Raw genomic sequence first — 21,078 nt, 5'->3', positions numbered from 1 at the left:
TGTTTTTTGCTTTTTGTTTTTAAATCTGTGAACTTTATCTTTTCGCCTTGTTTCTTGGACTTTAAATCATTACTGATAAAAGTAATGATTCTCAAGCAACTTCTCACACTTCTGTTCTCAATAAGGGTGCAGTCAAGACATTCTAAGTTTCTTGGGTGTAGGCAACCGTGACTTTAGCAACCGCTTTGGGAAAGTAAAGCGCCACCTCTAGTATTAGGCCCTAAACTGGCAAATTTTGCTGGGAGGCACATCCTCTATTAAAGAGGCTTGGACTTGGGATTTATTTGTGCCTCCACTGGCAACAATGCCAGATTCAGTGGGTCAGCCAAGAAGAACAGGCCTTTAGTCTCTTCCATGTCCTTTTAGAATCTTTCACCAATGGATGCTTTTGTTTCCAAACGTCATGGATATGCCTCAGACTGGTATTTTCTTGCCTTCTAAAAAGAGACCCAAAAAGATCACACTCAAAGAATGATGCACATCAGAAAGGCAATTCACGCACAGTAATATTATCAGAGTAAGATTAGCTTGGGCAGGGAATCTGGGGTGTGAGTCTGACAATACCAGGCACTGAACCTGTAAGCTTTTTGACCCTGATAATGATAATAATGTCACTTAGGATTTGAAGTATTTTAAAAGATCAAATCATTTTTATAATTTACACAGTAAGCTTTCTGTTGAGCTAGAAATGCAAAGTCAAAGCAATATAAACTCATTTATAAAAGATCTAAAATATTATTTCTAAGCCTTATGAAAATATTGCTCATATATAGTTGGTGGTATAATTTTATAGATCTGTTATTGACTGAACAATGAATAATAAAGACTGGCCTTTGTGGTACTATGACTCACTTCAGACACTTTATATTTTATGATCTTTTTACAAAAGACTACAGTAAGTGTCAGACACAGGCTGTTTCTTTAAGAATTTCTGGAAAATACAACCTTAATGACTGAGAAGAAAAAAAATATTTAAGTACAAGATGTTTATTACATTGTTGCTTTTAATAATAAAAAATTAGAAAACATAACGTATAATAGTAATAGTAGCCAGCATTTATTGAGTATTTATTATATGCCAAGCACTATTGTCAGTGATTTTGTAGATTACAATACAATTTTTTATTTTGCTTCATAGCTGAGGAAGCTGAAGTACAGAGTAAATTTTGGTACATTCGTAGAATGAAATACTGGAGAGCCATTACAACTTAGGATAAACATGTAGATCCTTCTTTAGAAACCCTGAAAAATATAATTTTACCCTGGGTATTTAGAAAACAGTTTCTGGAGGGACAAATGGGTGGCAGAGTCAGTTATGCATCAGGTTCTTGGTTTCAAGTCAGGTCGTGACCTCGGGGTCGTGGAATTGAGCCCTGAGTGGGGTCCATGCTCAGTGTGCAGTCTGCTTAAGATTCTCTCTCCCTCCCCTCTGCCCTTCCCACTCATGTTCTCTGTCTCTAAAATAAATAAATAAATCTTTAAAAAACAGTTTCTGGAACAGCATGAATCCATTTACGTACAATGGCATATATATATTTATTTTCTATAGAGATGTCTAGAAGGATGTTAATGAAAGTGTTAAGACTATAGGACTGTAGTTTTTATTCCTTTTTGTGCTTTTCTGTAAGTTTGGGTTTTTATTTTATTTTTATTTTTAAAAATTTTTTAGAGATTTTTATTTATTTATTTGACAGAGAGAGACACAGCACGAAAGGGAACACAAGCAGGGGGAGTGGGAGAGGGAGAAGCAGGCTTCCCATGGAGCAGGGAGCCCGATGTGGGGCTCAATCCCAGGACCCTGGGATCACAACCTGAGCCAAAGGTAGATGTTTAACAACTGAGCCACCCAGGTGCCCCAAAAGTTTGGGTATTTAAAGTGAAAAATATATCGATTTAATAAAAAGCAAAACATTTTAATAAAGATTATTTCCTTTTCTTTTTTAACAAGCAAAACTGAAATATTTTCCTTTCATGCAAGCATGTGGGACAATTTAAATGACTTTAAAGTTGTACAGTTCTTTAAAAATGGTTCAGGGTCTCTTGGGTGATTCTCCGTGTGTTGGCTATCCAACTTTTTTGGCTTTAGCTCAGGTCATGATCTCTGGGAAGGGACAGGAGATCCAACCCCTTTCATCTTTATACCACCCCCATCAGGTCAGGCTCCCTGCTCAGCAGGGAGTCTGTTTTTCCTCCCCCTCACTCTCTACCCCCACCTTGACCCCCCCATGTGTGCACTCTCTCTCTCTCAAATAAATATTTAAAAAAAAAATCGTTCATATTTAATTCCGATTGAGCATCTTAATGTAAGTAAAACTTCCATTTTTTTTGCAGTCAGTGTTATGTCAGTGTTTTACAAACATCTTAGTAAATCACCTGGGACGTTTTTAAGAATTCTGGTTCCCAGACTAGAACAACTGAATCAGGCTCTTGGAAGAAAAATGTGGTTTTTAAGGTAAGAATACAGTCTTTGAACCCTTCTTAAGAGCACTCAGTTGGAAATAAATACAATATATCACTGCATTGCAATAGTGTAACAGTTCTCAATATTTGATAAAATCTATAAAAGCCTATATAGCAATTTTTTATTCAGAGTTGGAATTGCTTTCTGGTTTCTGTAATTTCATCTCACATGGACAATTTTGAGACTAGATGTTTCTGGGCCACATATCTCAGCCCATTGTGGATTCCTCCCTCTGCCCCTGCAGTCCAGTTTCTATCTCTCCTTTTCAAAATATTTGGCTCCAAGAAGTTCCTGGTTTCCCAACTGAATGTTTATGCAATCACACACCAAAAAAAAAGTTTAAAAAATTTTAAAGCATGCTTTAACATTGGAATTTGGAGATTCTTTAAAAAATGCAACTTTGATCTTTACTTGAACACCAATTGACAGCAAAAGGATTAAGCAATTATGGGTTGTTCCATTATCCCTGCAGGATACATGAGAACTTCAAGGAATTCTATATCACACAAAAGAAACTGCATTTAATGTGATTGAAAGACACTGAGGGTAGAAGGTTAGAAAGCTGACTTTCTGGTTTATGTCCCCGGGGCATGAACTAATTGCTGTATCTATGGAACCTCATGGAGAAAAAGGGAGTAATCTTTTTGTTCCTCGCCTGTCGCTTACTTTGCCATCAGGAAACCTCTCTTCCCTTTCTCCTTGGAACAGACAGAATGGTCGGATTATTTGCAGGTAAGCAACTGAAACTTGTTTTCTATGAGAAGTTCAATAGAATAACACATTTATCATTTTTAGCATATTTTAGGTGGCTTATGCAGGGTTAGGAGTTAATCCATGTTATAATTTTTGCTTAGGAGAAAGTAAAATGTTTTGTTTTTAAAGTTATTCAGCCCTTTGATTATTTGCTTATTATTGATGATTAAATCATATATTTCTAAAAATTAAAGCATATGTGATAGGCTATTATTACAAAACAAGTAGAGAAATGAAAATTCAAAGAATGTTAACATTTTTGTGCCAAGTAAGTGAATGAGTCATTGTGCAAAAGGTACGAAAGAAACTGAGATCACAGGATAGAAAAAGCTTTATCTTTTTTTTTTTTTTTAAAAGAGCAGTTCAGCCGTACTTTATGCGAAAGGCTGATTTTCACTTATGCTTGGTATAAAAATAGGATAAAAACCCAACAGTTTCATATTTTGAACTACTTTGTCAACGTGGACATCATCATGGGATATGGAAACTACAACCTTCACAAAAGTGAGAGGCCATTTTTTGCCTCCTTTAGTATCTTTTCGAATGTTTTGGCCTTGCAATTGAAGTGATTTTTATTAAAACTTAGAAATTTAAAACCATTTCATTTCCCTAATACACATTTCTTAGAAACTGTCCCTGCTTTAGTCAGAGATACTATGCATTTTTGTATATGCTTCACAAAGAAGTATCTTTTATAACTTGCAAACAAGCCCCCATTTTGAACTTTTTTTTTTTTAAAGATTTTATTTATTTATTTGACAGAGAGCGAGCGAGGGAGGGAACACAAGCAGGGGGAGTGTGAAAGCGAGAAGTAGGCTTCCACTTGAGCAGGGAGCCCAATGGGGGCTCAATCCCAGGACACTGGGATCAGGAACCAAGAGGAAGGCATATGCTTAATGACTGAGCCGCCCAGGTGCCCCCCCTTCCACTTTTTGAACTTCTTCACAATTTTCACTGTTATGTTTTATTTTCTCTTTTTAAAGAAAGTCTGTGGTTGACCTTTGAGGGGGTGGGGAATGCCTAGCTCCAAGAAGTGACCAGGATCCACATATCCACATTCAATGTTTTCAAAATCATTGCAAAATTAATTTTTTTTCATTTTCAGTTTTCATTTACTTTCAAGGTTTTGTTGTTGTTATTTTGTTAATAAAAACAAAAAATTTAAACCAGGGCACAAACTGGTTTTCTGGTGAATGTAAATACCAGAACTTAAATCATAGGGGGAAAATTTTTTTTTTTAAAGTCTGCAGTTGGGGCGCCTGGGTGGCTCAGTGGGTTAAGCCTCTGCCTTTGGCTCGGGTCATGATCCCAGAGTCCTGGGATCGAGCCCCACCTCAGACTCTCTGCTTGGTGGGGAGCCTGCTTCCTCCTCTCTCTCTGCCTGCCTCTCTGCCTACTTGTGATCTCTCTCTCTCTCTCTCTGCCAAATAAATAAATAAAATCTTTAAAAAAAATAATAAAAATTTAAAAATTAAAAGTCTGCAGTCACAGGTTTCTTTAAAACCATACAACAGTCCCCTTACAAACCATGTCTTGTTTCTGGTGTAATGGATCCTTCCTTTATCTGACGTCAAGTGACTAAATTATTGTTTTCCTCAGAAAGACTCTGGGCTAGGATTTCCACTTGTCTTTATATTTACTTAGGAAGAGGTGTCTGTGACTATTCACTTTCAGAGAAAGAAGAAAAGCAGAGGAGAGAATCCACATCTTCAAGAGGGTAAGGGACAGAGTATCAAAATGGCCTGGAAAATGTTCAGAATTAACATCAGAAAGTCAAATGTTCACCTAGGGCTCAGCTGGGAAGAAACAAAAGAAAAATCAATATGCAGTCAAAGAATGGCTTCACTTTTCTAGAAGGTGACTCTCTAGGAGAGTCCCTTAGCAACAGCTTTGAAATTCCAGAACCTGTCCTCAACCCTGATGGTCAACTTCCGCGTCTGTCTGGATCTCAGACTTCTTGCCCGATCTTCCTACCACGGAAATGCATGTGGCAGTGGTGGAAACAGCCTTGGTGCTGCTGCTGAGCATGGGGTGGACCTCAGACTCTCTCTGCTCACCCACCATTTTTTATAGAGACTGTTGGATCCGTCGCTTTCCAGGTCTTCTGATTGACCTGGAGGAGTCTCAGAAGCTGGGAGCTCAGTTCCTGAAGTATTATTCTGAAAGTACCGGCCAGAAATGTAGCAGGAGCTGCTGCCTTAGGAAGGATGGTAAGTATCAATGATATGCCTGAGCAAAAATCAGGAGAAACTTAGAAAATGAAGACCTAAGTAAGGAGCTCTAGGCAGAGGTTCCAGGGAACAGATGATCAGGACTAGGGAAGATGAGGGAGAGACAAGGGGATGGGGGAGGCAGGAGAGAGATTGAGACTGACTTTGCCATTTGGATCAGTTCTGGCTCAGTTTACAAATCTGGTGATGATCCAGAGTGCCATGGAACCCACAGGTAACACAGAATCTTCTTTTCTTCACTAAAGTGCTAAATGAAACTATTTCCTCGAGGGTTAACTAACAATATTTCCACATCCCCCCAAAATGGCATATTTGGCTTCAAAAAATAATACAATAATTTCTTTTTCAAACTTCTTTTGGTGATCTCAATATTTCAAATTTTTGAAATGTGCTTGTTTGTGTTGAGCAAATGTGGGTTGCATTGAGCAAGAATTTAGATTGTTTAGATGTTTTGAAGGACATAGGTAGATATATGTCAACTAGCAAAAAGAAAGAAAATAAATATATATTTTAAATATTCTGATTTTTTTGTCTGAAATCCAGAATCAGAGTTAAGCATCACCCATGTAATATGATCAAGGTTTATAATAAGGAAAACATTTCATTATTGCAGAATTTCCAGTTATAATTGTCTAAAGACTACTTTCATTTGTTTTTCATTTTTCCAAGATTTTAAAGCTACTTGGAAAGAAATAGCAAAAGCAACACAATACGTTAAAATAATTCTCTTGGTTCTTCTACACTTTCTTTCCATGGTTTGATACTGACTTATTAATTGCCAGTGCCTCCTATCCAAGTACACATGGCAGATTTCTGGGATGTGTACTGAGGCTACCCAAGGGTGTAAACTGACCACAGTGTGAGAAGCTGTCCCGGGCTAAGCCCTAGAAAGTTAATCAGGCACACAAGAGAGCAATTAATTTTTTAAAGGGATTTTTTTTTTTTTTTTTTTTACAGAATTTATTTATTTGAGAGAGAGAGAGAGAGTGTGTGAGAGAGTACAAGCAGAGGCAACAGCAGAGGGAAAGGAGAAACAGATTTCCCGTTTAGCAGGGAGCCCAATGCAAGGCTTGATCCCAGGACCCGGGATCATGAGCTGAGCCAAAGGCAGACGCTTAACTGACTGAGGCACCCAGGTGCCCCAAAGGGAAATTTTTTTGAAAAGGTTGCCAATCTAGATTCTCACCTTAAAGATGCTTCTAACTCCCATAAGCCTGAAGGGAAGGTGTGTGTGGGGGGGGGGGGGTTGTGCCTTTCAGCATTTTCCCATGGTATCAATTTACCTGACTGTCCATCGCAGGGAAACTGTGTCCTCTGGACTTCCAGGGATACTTTAAGCATCCAGTAGAATTCCATGATTTTAGAGCCTCTGTAGCTTCCAAGTTGTGGTTTTCTTCCTCCAGAAGAAAGGGCACGAACACACGTCTGTTTTTAGCTGGAAGCCAGAACTTTAAAAAGCCACAGTCCTGCAATAACTAACCTGTTCAGAGCTGGAACTCTAAAATGTACACGAAGAGGAATATAAAACTTCTTTTAAAATTGTTCTCTTTACAGGGCGCCTGGGTGGCTCAGTGGGTTAAGCCGCTGCCTTCGGCTCAGGTCATGATCTCAGGGTCCTGGGATCGAGACCCGCATCGGGCTCTCTGCTCAGCAGGGAGCCTGCTTCCTCCTCTCTCTGCCTGCCTCTCTGCCTACTTGTGATCTCTCTCTGTCAAATGAATAAATAAAATCTTTAAAAAAAAAAATTGTTCTCTTTACAGCATCAACTACTTTCTTATCAAAAATTTAAATGTCTAAATTTGAATATTTTTTAATCCTTTCCCTTAAACTTGACAGTCCAGTCTTTAAGGAATGCATTTGTAGTCTAAAATGTATTAGCAATGTATTATTCATTGAATTCTGCCCTCTTCTTTATCCTCCTGGCTGGTCCAGAGGTAACGGGGGAGGGGTGGGATAGAGCTCCCCACAGTTAACCTTACACAGAAGCAGCAAAGGTTTGGCCAACCACAGTTCCACAACAGCTTTAGGGATACTCTGAGGTCTGGTAATTGTATGCTATCCCTCTGTAATCTTATTTTATTAAAGAAGTTGATACCTTTGGTCAATGGATATTTCCCAGCGCATGGTTCCTACTACACTGCAGCAGGAGGAAAGTCTGTTTTGCACTTTAGGGAGGACAGACTGGATTCTGGCACTCAGCAAATCAGACTTAAGGGTTTCCAGAAATAACATGATGCATTTTATGGAGCAAAGTTATTTAGGAGAAGGGGGATAGCATCAGTGACGTACCCCACACCCACTAGAATTCCAAATGTTCACATCCTTGTCAGTGGACTCTCTTCCTCTTTAAAGGACATTGAATGGGCTTTCCGTTGGATGTGTGATTTGCAAATGGGGCTAGTGCTCCCCTATAATCAGGGTCAGGGTAGCGTTCACCTGGCCTGCTGCCTTTCTACCATCTGGGCCTCTCCCAGTAATTGCAGTGTTTGCCTTCCCATGACTCCCTCTTTTGTTACAACATCTGTCACTTGATTTTTGTTTTTCTTTCTCTGGTGAACTCCGGTGCATTAGCATTCTGAGAGGGCACTGCAACTAGAAATCTGATAAGCCCCAGGGGCTTCTGTAGCCAACTGAACTTTTCATGAACATAAAATCCTGGGATTGGAAAATGATTCCAGGTAATCCTGTGTGGAATGGAATGTGTGAAAGATTAGAGAAAAATCCATGGACAGTTTCTTTTAAAAGGGCATTTTCCACATTCATAGAAACAGTTACTGTAGTTCACCATGTTCTGTGAGATGTCTGAACATAGCCCTGCAATATACTGGCGTGAATGCCATGTTCTTGGAAGAAATAGAAGCTACTCAGAGCTCTTCCAGCTGGGAGAAACCAAAACCACCTGCAGATGCACTTTTCCTTTCAGTTTCCTGTAACGTGGCTGTCTTCTACCATGATCCCATGCATGACAATGTCAACTGCCTCCATGTTCACTGCCCCACACTGGAGAGCTGTATATTAGAGCCTGGAACCAGTGCCATTTTATACAACGTAACAGAAGGTAATGATTTGTGCATTTTGTGTTTATGCTGAAGAATGTTGGTAACGCTCTAGTAGAGATGTATAACCTAGAAACTGGCTGGTAACAACCTGAACCACTATTTTCCCATGATCTCTATCTGGAAAAGTTTTGGGCATCCAGGGCAGAAAACTACAAATAAATTTGCTCTAGTTTGGCATGCTCAGCACTGATGAATTCATTCCAGATGATAACAAATTGTATGTGATCAAAGAAGAGCTTAAGCATTTCCTATATTCCAGGAGCCCCTAGCAAAAGCCCAAAAAGGCATTCCTAATAGTGAATACTGTTACGCTGAAAAAAATAAGTAAATTAAAAAAAAAAAAAAAAGAAGGCATTCCTATTGGAGGGGCTAAGCGTACTACTAGGAACAAAGAAAATGCTTAGTGGCAGTTTTGAGGTCTATGGACAGACACTGTATACAAGGCTTCTACAAAGATTGATGTCAAGGACAAGGAAATGCACTTACTAACATACATTAGCCTACCAATGGTCCCAAGATAACCATTATTTTAGATAAATACACATTTAAGCGTGCCTTGCCCATGTATACAAACACATGGTACAAATTGGTAAATGTGAAAGAATAGATTTTTGCCATCCGGATACAAAGGCGCTAAATTTCGTCATTGGTTTTATTTACTGAACACCTAATTCAGGCCAGGAGCAGCATTGCAGAAGATGGCAGCTGTATGCCTGCCCTCGAGTTTCTTACAATCTAGTTGATATGACAAGGCTCACAATTAGTGTAGAACCTAATTAAATACAAAAATGTGTGATACTGCCTCAAGTACAAGCACTCAAAAGAAGAGGAGACTAAGGAAACCTATGTTGAGAGGCAGCTTCGTGGAAGAGGCCAGGCAGAGGCAAGACAAGGAGTTCTGTATCACACGACGGGAGAGTAGAAAACAGATCTGGCTACAAAAGGGGCACTGTCGGGGTTGCAATGAAAATCTGGGTAAGGATAGGGTAGGCTAGGTTACAAAATTGTTTTGGACAAAGCAGTGTTTGGACTTGACTTTGTCAGCAACAGAGAACCAGCAAAGGAATTTAGTGAGAGAACGTCATCATTAAAGTGATGAGTGTGATTGTCTTTAGTCTGGAAAAATAATATGCAGGATGCGAATTAGAATATCTAGTCAGGGAAGCATTAGATCTGGAGAAGGTGACCGTACCTGCAATGAAGAGGAGGGATGATTACCAGCACATTGGGAGGGAACCAGATAGGAACCACTTTTTGGATGAAGGAAAAGAAGAGAGTGGAGTCAAAGATTGCTCTGCAGTACATAGATTCCAGCTTGGGTGATGGAAGATTGGTGAGGTCCCCAAAAGGGATAGAGAGCCAGACAAAATGATTTTGGCTTTGGGACTGTTCAGTGATGACATGAGATGTCTAGGTGGGAACCTTCAGTAGACCACGGGAGCAATGAGACCAGGGACCGAGAAAGAGGAAATAACAGGTGATGCGGATTTCAGTGCCACTGACATAATGGTGACAGCCGATGAGGATACTCGTGTGTGTGTGTGTGTGTGTGTGTGTGTGTGGTGAAGGGGTGAGATGAAGGGAAACTTCAGCAGAAGACAACAGACTAAAGATTGTGGAAAGCACACAACCAGTTTGAACCAAGGAGAGAACCAGCTAAAGAAAGAAAAAATGAGAAACAGGCAATCTGAGATAGTGTCAAGAGAGTCTGCATTCCAGGGAGTCACAAGAGGAGAATTTTAGGGAAAGGATGGCCAGCAGGATTGAGGGTAAAAGAGAAGTCAGAACAATGAGGTGGCCAGGAAATATGGAAACTACTGAGTATCTCAGAAGCATAATTCTGACAGAATAGTGTGGATGGAACAAGATGGCAGAAGGCAAACAACAAAGAAAGGAAATGGATATCGTTATGTTGAGAGGGAGAGAGGCAGAGAGACAGAAACTGATAGGAGAGACAACTGAAAAGCTGTTGAGAAGTTTTTTCCCCTCCCCTTTATAGACAGAGCAATATTTGCTTGTGTCTGAAGTCAGAGGGAAAGGAGTTCCTTTACAAGAGAGAAAATACTGAAGACAAAGTCATTACCTTCAGGAACTGGGAAGGGAGGAGACAGAGGGCTTTGCTCATGATTTTGAATACAGTTATACTTCTGTATTATTTATTTTTTTAAAACTTTAAGATGCTACATATCTCAAATGGTTACTGTTTTTTTTTTTTTTTGCAATTCTTGCACTAACATTGGCTATTGTTACCCAGAAGCCCTGGCAGACACAAAGAATCCTCCATGATGGAGCCAGCTGTTTGTAACAGAAAGTGTTCTTGAAAGTTAAGATAAATTCAAATGTGGCCAGTACGTTTCTAAGCCTTCCAGAAATATGCAATAGTAGAACTTGAACTGAAGCTCAGTTCACTAACTTGGTGGCAAACCCAAGACTTCTCCAAGCTGTGCTTTGATATTCTCTCCTTGAAATAAAAAATAAAATGAATGATGCCTTATTTATCTTTCAGGTATAGATGCAGATTTGCTGGTTTTTGAACAATCACGTCCCACGTATCTAAATACTCGTTCCTCATCTAACACACGGGACAGACTAAGGATTTTAAAAGCTACTCATTTAGATGAACAACAAACCACAGTGATAAACCAAATGCTACCATCAACAGAGATGCCGTCATCAACCACACATCAAGATTTGGTTGTCAACACAAACAGTACTAGGTATTCCAAGGAGTTAACCACAGATTCTTGGGCAAAACTCATTTCCCTGAATAACTCCATTACCACAGAGGTAAATATGGTGTCACACAGCACTGATTTCATCAATAATCCAGATAACAAGACTATTTCTCCTTTCTTTGTTCCCATAGACACAAAAGCTTTTCATAGGCCTATTCCATCCCGACTCAACAGTAGCAAGCAATTACTAAATAAAACCAAGGGGTCCAACAGCAGAAACCACACAGCTGAGAATGAAGACATGACACCTGATGGGGCATCTGTGACTTCAAAGATGTGGCTGGCTCCAGTGGCCCTCTGTACCTCTGTCATCTTTCTTTGCTGTTGTATGATCATCCTAGCATCTGGATGCTGGAGAAAGCAGCAGGGCCAGTATAAGCCAGGGCAGAGAAAGGCAGGATCCAGGCATGTCAAAAAGTTAACACTCTAAAGAAGAACTCTTAATAGTAAAAGTTACAAGATTGTAAGCTTTCAAGGGTATCGTTTTTAGTTTTTTGTAAGACAAGGGCTGTTTGTTTAAAAAAAATAAATATTGCACAGGATTGCAAGGCCATAATCTTCATAAACTTAACTGCTTTGATCATTTCTATTTTGTGAATAGTCTACCCTTTGCCAAAGTTCCAAAATTCTGACCCCTGCACTTGTTTAGCACAGTGTGAGAGATATGCTTCTAAGTGCTATACATGTATTCCCCCATGGATATAATTTTATGAATTAGATATACTTTTTAAAATGACTATAGTATTATTATCACATTTTACAGATGAGGAAAATGAGAAGAGAGAGGCTATCTTCCCTAAAGTCACATAGCTTAATATTAGGGAGGGCAGGATTTAATAGATATCTGGTTCAAAAGTTCATGCTGGAAATCACTGTTAGATTAAAAGCCTCCAAAAAACATGGAAAAAAAAAATACAGAGAGGAAAACACCATAATATCATATGTTTCCTGTCAAGGTCAAATAATTGTCATGTATGTTAATAAAATCTTTTAGTGGATTGGATAGAAAAGTGCTATTATTACAGTTACTAACACATGTGCAAATGCTGCCTTTTAAAAAAATTTAGTTTTGATGTTCGATTGATTAATTCTTCTTAATCCTAAACCATCTTCATTTTTTAAAGTTGACATGCCTTTAACTCTGGTACTGGAATTGTGTTGATCTCTGTTGAATAAAGTTTGGGAGTTTTAGTTTACAGCCCTCACATGTATGTAGTGTTTTCCCAGGTGCAAACATTAGCTGTAGGTATTTGAGCTCTGTCCAAATCTTACACCAGATCTACCCCCACCCCCACCCTGAAGTGCAGACACTTTAATTCAATCAAGTCTCCATATTAGCTCGTCCACTTATGTTTATCTTATTGAAAAGTCAAAATTTGGGGTATCTACTTTGTAACATACACACTATAGTATCTAGTTTCTATATTATTAGCTCGTCCACTTATGTTTATCTTATTGAAAAGTCAAAATTTGGGGTATCTACTTTGTAACATACACACTATAGTATCTAGTTTCTATATTATTAGCTCGTCCACTTATGTTTATCTTATTGAAAAGTCAAAATTTGGGGTATCTACTTCAATCAAGTCTCCAATGATTTTAAGCTTTAGACCCTTAATCTAACCCTTGAAACTCTTTTTAAATGTGAGGAGAGATACTAAAAGACAGCCAATAAGCAAGAATAGATAAAAGAAAGCCCTATTACAGGATTAATAAAAAGTATTGTTCTCTCTTATGTTAAAACAAACTGTCCAGTGGCTTAAGAGGTGTTTCTGTTTCTTTCCCTAGTGTTGATACTATGTGGGGGAAAAATGCCTGTTTCTTTTTTTAATATAAGGAAGAAATATAAAAAATCTCTATCAGTGGAATATTAGCTACAAATAAAAATCTGATTTTAAAAATGTCATCAACTTACCCTTATTTACTAGTCATGATATTAAATATTAAATTTTATCAATTTCTTTACCAATTCATTAGGAAAAAAATTATTCATATTACATAGGGAGGATATAAAGACTTAAATTACCCTAAAATTATATTTCAATAAATAACTCAGGAAGCAGTCTTTAAAAAATTATTTATACAATCTTTTAAAAGATTATTTTTCTTTAAAATATATGCAAGTTTTTAATTTACCTTATTTTATTTTTTATATACAAGCTTTTAAAGGTTTCCAAAAAACCAGGGGTGCTAGAAAAACATTTTTCTTCCTTGGGGTTTCTTAGAATTTGCTCATTTCCTAAAATTGGTAGTTTTATAAAAATGACCATAATTTGAGAAAACATATTTACATTTGTAAGAAACCAAACTCATACTCCTCTTCTTCAGCCACTATCTGTGACCATCAGATAAACTGAAGACATTTATTAGACTGCAGATGCAACCAGGCCAGTGTCAGCCAGGAAGCAAAAATCGCCGAGCCTAGAAACCATGTCCTTCCTGGAAGCCACAAGGACCAAAAGAGAACTTCTGAATAGAATTTAAAACTTTCTTAAGAAACAATAAAAGATTCTCAAGGCCAACAACCAGTCAACAACCAAGGCCAAGATTGTTAAACTCAATTGCAAAGTAATGGTAATACTGAAATCCTCCCAACATTGTAACTAGCCAGACCTCTTTTAAAAAGTCTGTAACTGTCCAGTATTATGAAATACTTACCACTGTTGGGGAAGACATATGCAAAGAAAGAACTAAAGCATGTCACAATTAAGGGAACAGATTTATCCTACTTCTTAGTTGCCTATGTGTTTAAGCAACTTCTGAGTTATATAATTTTAAGTTTGATGTCAGCAGTCAATGTGTTATCAATGTAGCAAATATCCCTTAGACTTGGTTAAAGGATAAATATGATGTTCCTTGTATATATTGGCTCAATTAATATCTTAAAGGATGGGTAAAGATCCGATTAATGAAGAACAGTAGTTTAATTATTGCTAAAATTATAATGATCGTAACTGCTTTCTATCTGAGGCAGTTCTGTATTAATCTCACAGCTCTAAGATTTTGCCATTAGGTGTCAGTGCTACAGCCTATCTTCAGATCAGTTGCCTGGAGATACCCAAACTGCAAAGGCTAGAGGGTACAGTGCTCTGTGAGACACCAAGTATAAATTTGGAGCGGGGAGGTCTGTCTGAAAAACCACCCTCAGGTTTGGTAATTCACTAGAATAATGCACAGAACTCAAGGAAAGCTGTTATACTCATGGTTATGGTTTATCACAGAGAAAGGATATGGATTAAAGTCAGCCAAGGAAAGAAGCACATAGAATGAAGTCACAGAGGGTTCCAAAGTTATAGTTTCTGGTGTCTGCCCCTAGAGGCAAGATATGTTACTTTTCCTGCACCAGTGTATGGTAATATGCCCAGAGTACTGCCAGCCAGGGAAACCTGCCCAAACTTTAGCAGTTCAAAGATTTTATAGAGGCTCTATTGCATGGGTATGACCTAGTGATGACCTGGGTGGTTGATCTCAGCTGCCAAGTGGACTGATCCCAGGTGACTTAATGCCCCTTCCTCTAAATCATGTGGTTTTGCCGGCATGGCTAAGACTGTCAGGTGTGGCCAGCCCCACAATAAAATCCATTGTGACTGGCTCTCACCCTAAACAAAGATATTCCTATGAGGTATGACATACATAGATTACCTCCTAGAAGCTGCAAGCAAAGGCCAGACCTCTCTCTGGGCCAGGTCAGATTTTTTATTACACAGCATTACCTCCTCTGTTTTATCGATTATTATAGTATTATTTCAAAAGATGGATGACCCTAACCTACCATCTCTTTACATGTTCCCAAAGGATTTCTCCTCAACCTCTATTTTCAAAACGTTCCCTTCTTCAATACTGTTTCTGCATCTGAAATTCCTTAAACTCCATGAATCTCTAAGAAATATAACATTTCAATACACTTAAAGTATGCTTTTAATTTTTAATTTTAATTTTAATTTATTTTTTAATTTTTATTTTTTAATAAAAAATTTTTTATTTTTATTATTTATTTATTTTTATTTTAAAAAAAAAGGTTTTATTTATTTATTTGACAGAGAGAGATCACAGGCAGGCAGAGATACAGGCGGGGGGGTCGGGGGTTGGGGGAGCAGGCTCCCTGCCAAGCGGAGAGCCCAATTCAGGACTCAATCCCAGGACCCTGAGATCATGACCTGAGCCAAAGGCAGCGGCTTAACCCACTGAGCCACCCAAGCACCCTAATTTACTATTTCTACGCAGTGGGTTACAATGTATCTCTCTTTTTGCAGTCAAGGTCATCTTATCATACTTAATAACATACAGATTCTTGAACTTGCTAATACTAAATCATACCTTCATTTCATATAAATCCTTTGGGTAACTGTTTTCAAATTCTTTTTTGGCTTTCATTTATGTTCTCTAATTCTGTTAGGCAAAGTAAGTTTTGGACAAGTAACAAACTCATTAATTCCAAGTAATTAAACTCAATAGAAAATAAAATTCTATTTTAATTAACTTAACCACTTACAACTTTGGAAGTGGTAGACATAATAGATAAAAATACTGAATTGACAGTTAAATTGAATGGAATGTTTCATAGGACAAGTCTTACTTTGTCATTTACTCCAATTAATTTCAAGGTCTTACACCTCATCTCTTTTCTGAGCTGCAGAAACTCTAACTGGGGAATCTAAAGAGATGAATACCAGTTAACCTCCATTTCCACTTTTCTGCAAGCATTGGCTTGGAGAAGTGAGCCCCAGAAAACAGAAAGAAGGATGCTAAGCAGAGTTGAATTAACATAAAGTGAGCCCAAAAGAGAGGAATGGAGCAACTTTTCAGATTAGAAAAATACTTCCAAGAACCTGTTTCTAATCAGAATTGGCATCTGTAGAAAAGGCATTGGGTGGACAGTAGTTATGTAAAAAAAAAAGCACTGAACTATATACAGGGAAGTAGATTCTGGACTTAGCCTCCTAAATAACCAAAGTCATTACAGCTGGTCCTGACTTATTTTGACTCACGATTTTTTGAATTTATAATGGTGTGAAAGCAGTAACATACTGAGGAAACCATACTTCAGATTTTGGATTTTGATCTTTTCCCAGACTAGTGATATATGATGATACATTTTCATGATACTGGGCAGCAGCAGCCAAAGCTCCTATCCAGTCATGTGATCCTAAGGGTAAACAACCTGTATAATGACAACCACTTTGTACCCATAAAACCATTCTTTAACTTTCAGTACAGTATTCAATAAACTTCATGAGATATTTAACACTTAATTATAAAATAGGCTCTGTGATAGATGATTCTGGCCAACTGTAAGCTAATGTTAAGTGTTCTGAGCACGTTTAAGGTAGGTTGAACTAAGCTATGATGCTTGGTAGGTTAGGTGTATTAAATATATTTTCATCTTAAGATGGATTTACTGGGACATAACCCCATCCTAAGTTGAGGAAGATCTGGATTTAAAAGCAACCAATAGGTGCTAATGTGTATAAAAAGAAATAGGAGATAAAATAACAACATATGTATATACATGAATATTAAAGTGATGGCAGAAATAAAATTAAAATACTTTCAAACCAGAAGGAATCACACAGGTCGTCTAATCAGTTCTACTGCCACGCCATACAAATAAGAAAACTGCTGAATAATCATTGCCATGATGCATTAGTATGAGAAAATATTTTAAATGTGATGTGGCTTCTAGAGTTAACATGGTGGAGTAGTAAGGACCCTATGTTAGTCTTATCCCTGGAATTCAGCTAGATAGTTATCAAATCATTCTGAACACTTGCATTTTCAACCAGAGATCTGATAAAAGAAATGCTGCAATGCTACAAAGAGAAAAGTGGCCACTTCTTAGAAATATTGTCGTCTTTACTCTCTCTTTCTTCTTTTCTTTTCTGGACATAATAACAAGATGGAGAAACTTAATAACAAAAGAAAGAAGAACAGGAGTTAATATGGATATAAGTAAGATGTCTGAACTAGAACTTAAAACAATGATTATAAAGATACAAGTTGGGCTTGAAAAAAGCATTCAAGATACTAAAGAATCCCTTACTGTAGAAATAAAAGAACTAAAATACAGTCATGCCAAAATTAAAAATGCTATTACTGAGATGCGGTAAAAAATGGAGGCTCTGAAAGTGACAATAAATAAGGCACAGGAGAGTCAGTAATATAGAAGACAAAATAATGGAAAATAAGTAAGCCGAAGAGAGACAACTACTTAATCACGAAGGAAAGCTTCCAGAAATCAGTGATTCCATAAAGCAAAATAATATCCAGATAACAGGGGTCCCAGAAGATGAAGGGGAAGGAGGGAGGGCAGAATGTTTATTTGAACAAATTACAGCTGGGAACTTCCCTAATCTAGGGAAGGAAATAGGTATTCAATCCAGGAGGGACAGAGACATCCCCCCAAAATCAATAAAAAGATTGAGGTAATGATAAATGGTTCTCTAACCCCTTACTCTCAGTTTGGAGTTGTGTTTGGACATACAATAAAGAAGCTTGCAAATTTCAGATAAAGAGAAAAACCTGAAAGCAGCTTAGGACAAGAGGTCCATAACCTACAATGGTAGAAACATAAAGCTGACAGCGGACTTGCCCAGAGACCTGGAAGGCCAGTAAGGACTGGCATGATATATTCAGGGTACCAAATGAGAAAAATATGCAACCAAGAATACTTTTATCCAGCAAGGTTGTCATTCAGAATAGAAGGAGAGATAAAGAGTTTCCAGGTTAGACAAAAACTAAAGGAATTTTTGACCACTACACTAGCCCTGTAAGAAATATTAAAGGGGATCCTTTGAGGGAAGAGAATCCAAAAGTAACAAACAGCAGAAAGGAACAGTGACAATCTACAGAAACAGTGACTTTACTGAAAATACAACGGTATAACTTCGTACGTAATTACTTTGAATGTAAATGGACTAAATGTTCCAATCAAAAGACACATGATATCAGAGTGGATAAAAAACAAGACCCATTGATATGCTGTCTATAAGAGACTCATTTTAGACCCAAAGATACCTCCAAATTCAGCATGAGGGAGTGGAGAACCATTTATCATGTTAATGAATATCAAAAGAAAGCTGGAGTAGCCATCCTTACATCAAACTAGACTTTTTAAACCAAAGACTATAATAGGAGATGAAAAAGGACACAGTATCATAATAAAAGGGTCTACCCAACAAGAAGATCTAACAACTGTAAATATTTATGCCCCTAACTTGGGAGCAGCCAATTATACAAACCAATTAATAAAATTAAAGAAACACACTGATAATAATACAATCATAGTTGGAGACTTCAACACCCCACTCACTGCAATGGACAGATCATCTAAGCAGATGAAAAAGGAAACAAGGGCTTTGAATGACACACCAGACCAGATGGACTTAAGAGATATATTTAGAGCACTTCATCTTAAAGCAACAGAATACACATTCTTCTTGAGTGTACATGGAACATTCCCCTGAACAGATCACATACTGCATCAAAAATCAGGCCTCAACTGGTACAGAAAGACTGAGATCATACCATGCAAATTTTTAGACCACCATGCTTTAAAACCTGAACTCAATCACAAGAGAAAAATTGGAAGGAACACAAATACATGTTGGTTAAAGAGCACCTTATTAAAGAATCAATCAGGAAATTAGAGAAGAACTCAAAATATACACGGAAACAAATGTGAAAACAGGATAGTTCTGAACCTTTGGGATACAGCAAAGGTGGTCCTAAGAGGGAAGTATATAGTAACATAAGCCTTTCTCAAGAAATAAGAGAAGTAGGGTACCTGGGTGGCTCAGTGGGTTAAACCCTCTGCCTTCGGCTTGGGTCATGATCACAGGGTCCTGGGATCGAGCCCCACATCAGGTTCTCTGCTCAGTGGGGAGTCCGCTTCCCCCTCTCTCTGCCTGCCTCTCTACCTTCTTGTGATCTCTCTCTCTCTCTCTGTCAAATAAATAAATAAAATCTTTAAAAAAAAAGAAAGAAAGAAAGAAAGAAAAAAAGAAAGAAAGAAACAAGAGAAGTCCCAAATACACAACCTAACCTTAGACCTAAAGGAGCTGGGAAAAGAGCAGCAAATAAAGCCAAAATCTACTACAAAGCTGTAATCAGCAACACAGCATGGTACTGTCACAAAAACAGACACATAGATCAATGGAACAGAACAGAGAGCAGATATGGACCCTCAACTCTATGGTCAACTAATCTTCAACAAAGCAGGAAAGAATGTCCAATGGAAAGAAGACAGTGTCTTCAACAAATGGTGCTGAAAAAATTAGACAGCCACATGCAGAAGAATGAAACCGGACCATTTCCTTACACCATCACAAAAACAGACTCAAAATGGATGAAAGACCTAAACGTGAGATAGGAATCTGTCAAAATCCTAGAAGAAAATATAGGCAGCAACCTTACCTCAGCTGCAACTTCTTGCTAGATATGTCTCCAAAGACAAGGGAAACAAAAGCAAAAATGTACTATTGAGACTTCATCAAGATAAAAAGCTTTTGCACAGCAAATAGCTGACAAAATTAAAAGGCAACCTATGGAATGGGAGAATATATTTGCAAATGGCTTATCAGATAAAGGGCCAGTATCCGGGGCACCTGGGTGGCTCGGTGGGTTAAAGCCTCTGCCTTCGGCTCAGGTCATGATCTCAGGGTCCTGGGATCGAGCCCCGCATCGGGCTCTCTGCTCAGCGGGGAGCCTGCTTTCCCCTTTCTCTCTGCCTGCCTCTCTGCCTACTTGTGATCTCTGTCTGTCAAGTAAATAAAATTAAAAAAAAAAAAAAAGGGCCAGTATCCAAAATCTATAAAGAAACTTATTAAAGTCAACACCCAAAAATCAAAAAATCCAGTCAAGAAATGGGCAGAAACGCCAACAGACTTTACCCCAAAGAAAACATACAAATGGCTTGCAGACACAGCATGAGGGAAATACAAATCAAAACCATAATGAGATACCATCTCACACCAGTCAAAATGGCTAAAATTAACAAGTCAGGAACAACAGATGTTGGTGAAGATGTGGAGAAAGGGGAACCCTCTTACACTGTTAGTAGGAATGCAAACTGGTGAGCCGCTCTGGAAAACAGTTTGGAGGTTCCTCAGAAAGTTGAAAACAGAGCTACCCTATGAACCAGCAACTGCATTACTGGGTATTTACCCCAAAGATACAAAAGCAGTGATCCAAAGGGGCATCTCACCCCAATGTTTAGAGTAGCAACGTCCACCACAGCCAAAATATGGAAAGCGTCCAGATGTCCACTGACAGATGAATGGATAAAGATGAGGTATATATACACAGTAGTATTTTTATTCAGAAAGAATTAAATCTTATCATTTTCAACAATGTGGATAGAATTAGAGTATTATGCTAAGCAAAATAAGTAAGTCAGAGAAAGACAAATACCTTATGATTTCATTCATATGTGGAATTTAAGAAATAAAAGAGATGAACACAGGAGAAGGTAAGGAAAAATAAAATAAGATGAAAATTGACAGGAAGGCAAATTGTAAGAGACATTGAACTCTAGGAAACACACTGAGGGTTGCTGTAGGGGAGGTGGGTGGGGTGATGAGGTAACTGGGGGATGGGTATTAAAAAGGGAAACTGATGGAATGAGCACTGGGTATGTTATATGCAACTGATGAATCACTAAACTAATAATAATCACTAAGCCTCTGAAACTAATAAAAAAAATCTGAAATGTGTAAAAACGGTTTTTTTTTTTTAGCATTTTCAAATTTATATAAAGTGAGATAATTATAAAATTATATCATGGAGATTTTAAATCAAGGAGATTTTTAAAAATCATAAAAATTAAATCAAGGAGATTTTTC

General features: G+C 37.9%; 1 protein-coding gene across 2 annotated transcripts; it reads left to right on the top strand.

The window, feature by feature from the left end:
• The first annotated feature begins 1,897 nt into the window (after nucleotides 1–1,897).
• Nucleotides 1,898–13,282, top strand: LOC101680474 (MANSC domain-containing protein 4). 2 transcript variants are annotated; one of them, XM_045073480.1, is made up of 4 exons: nucleotides 1,898–3,193; nucleotides 4,889–5,424; nucleotides 8,369–8,503; nucleotides 11,011–13,282. In XM_045073480.1, exons 2-4 carry the CDS (start codon nucleotides 5,196–5,198, stop codon nucleotides 11,667–11,669), a joined length of 1,023 nt encoding a protein of 340 aa, XP_044929415.1. In that variant the 5' UTR covers nucleotides 1,898–3,193; nucleotides 4,889–5,195; the 3' UTR covers nucleotides 11,670–13,282. The 2 variants fall into 2 exon arrangements, with proteins under 2 accessions (XP_044929415.1, XP_044929416.1); XM_045073481.1 differs by lacking the exon at nucleotides 1,898–3,193 and having other exon boundaries at nucleotides 4,664–5,424.
• The last annotated feature ends 7,796 nt before the right edge of the window (nucleotides 13,283–21,078 follow it).

This window comes from Mustela putorius, unplaced genomic scaffold (genome assembly GCF_011764305.1).
Source record: "Mustela putorius furo isolate JIRA1106 unplaced genomic scaffold, ASM1176430v1.1 tig00537227_pilon_pilon_pilon, whole genome shotgun sequence".
Taxonomy (NCBI): domain Eukaryota; kingdom Metazoa; phylum Chordata; class Mammalia; order Carnivora; family Mustelidae; genus Mustela; species Mustela putorius.
The sequence above is the reverse complement of the archived record's forward strand: the minus strand, read 5'-3'. Positions and strand labels throughout refer to the sequence as shown.

Coding starts and splice junctions, on each gene's coding strand:
- LOC101680474 (XM_045073480.1), top strand. CDS start 5,196: ATGCATGTGGCAGTGGTGGAAACAGCCTTGGTGCTGCTGCTGAGCATG. Junction 5,425..8,368: donor CTGCTGCCTTAGGAAGGATG/GTAAGTATCAAT, acceptor TTTTCCTTTCAG/TTTCCTGTAACGTGGCTGTC. Junction 8,504..11,010: donor TTTATACAACGTAACAGAAG/GTAATGATTTGT, acceptor TTTATCTTTCAG/GTATAGATGCAGATTTGCTG.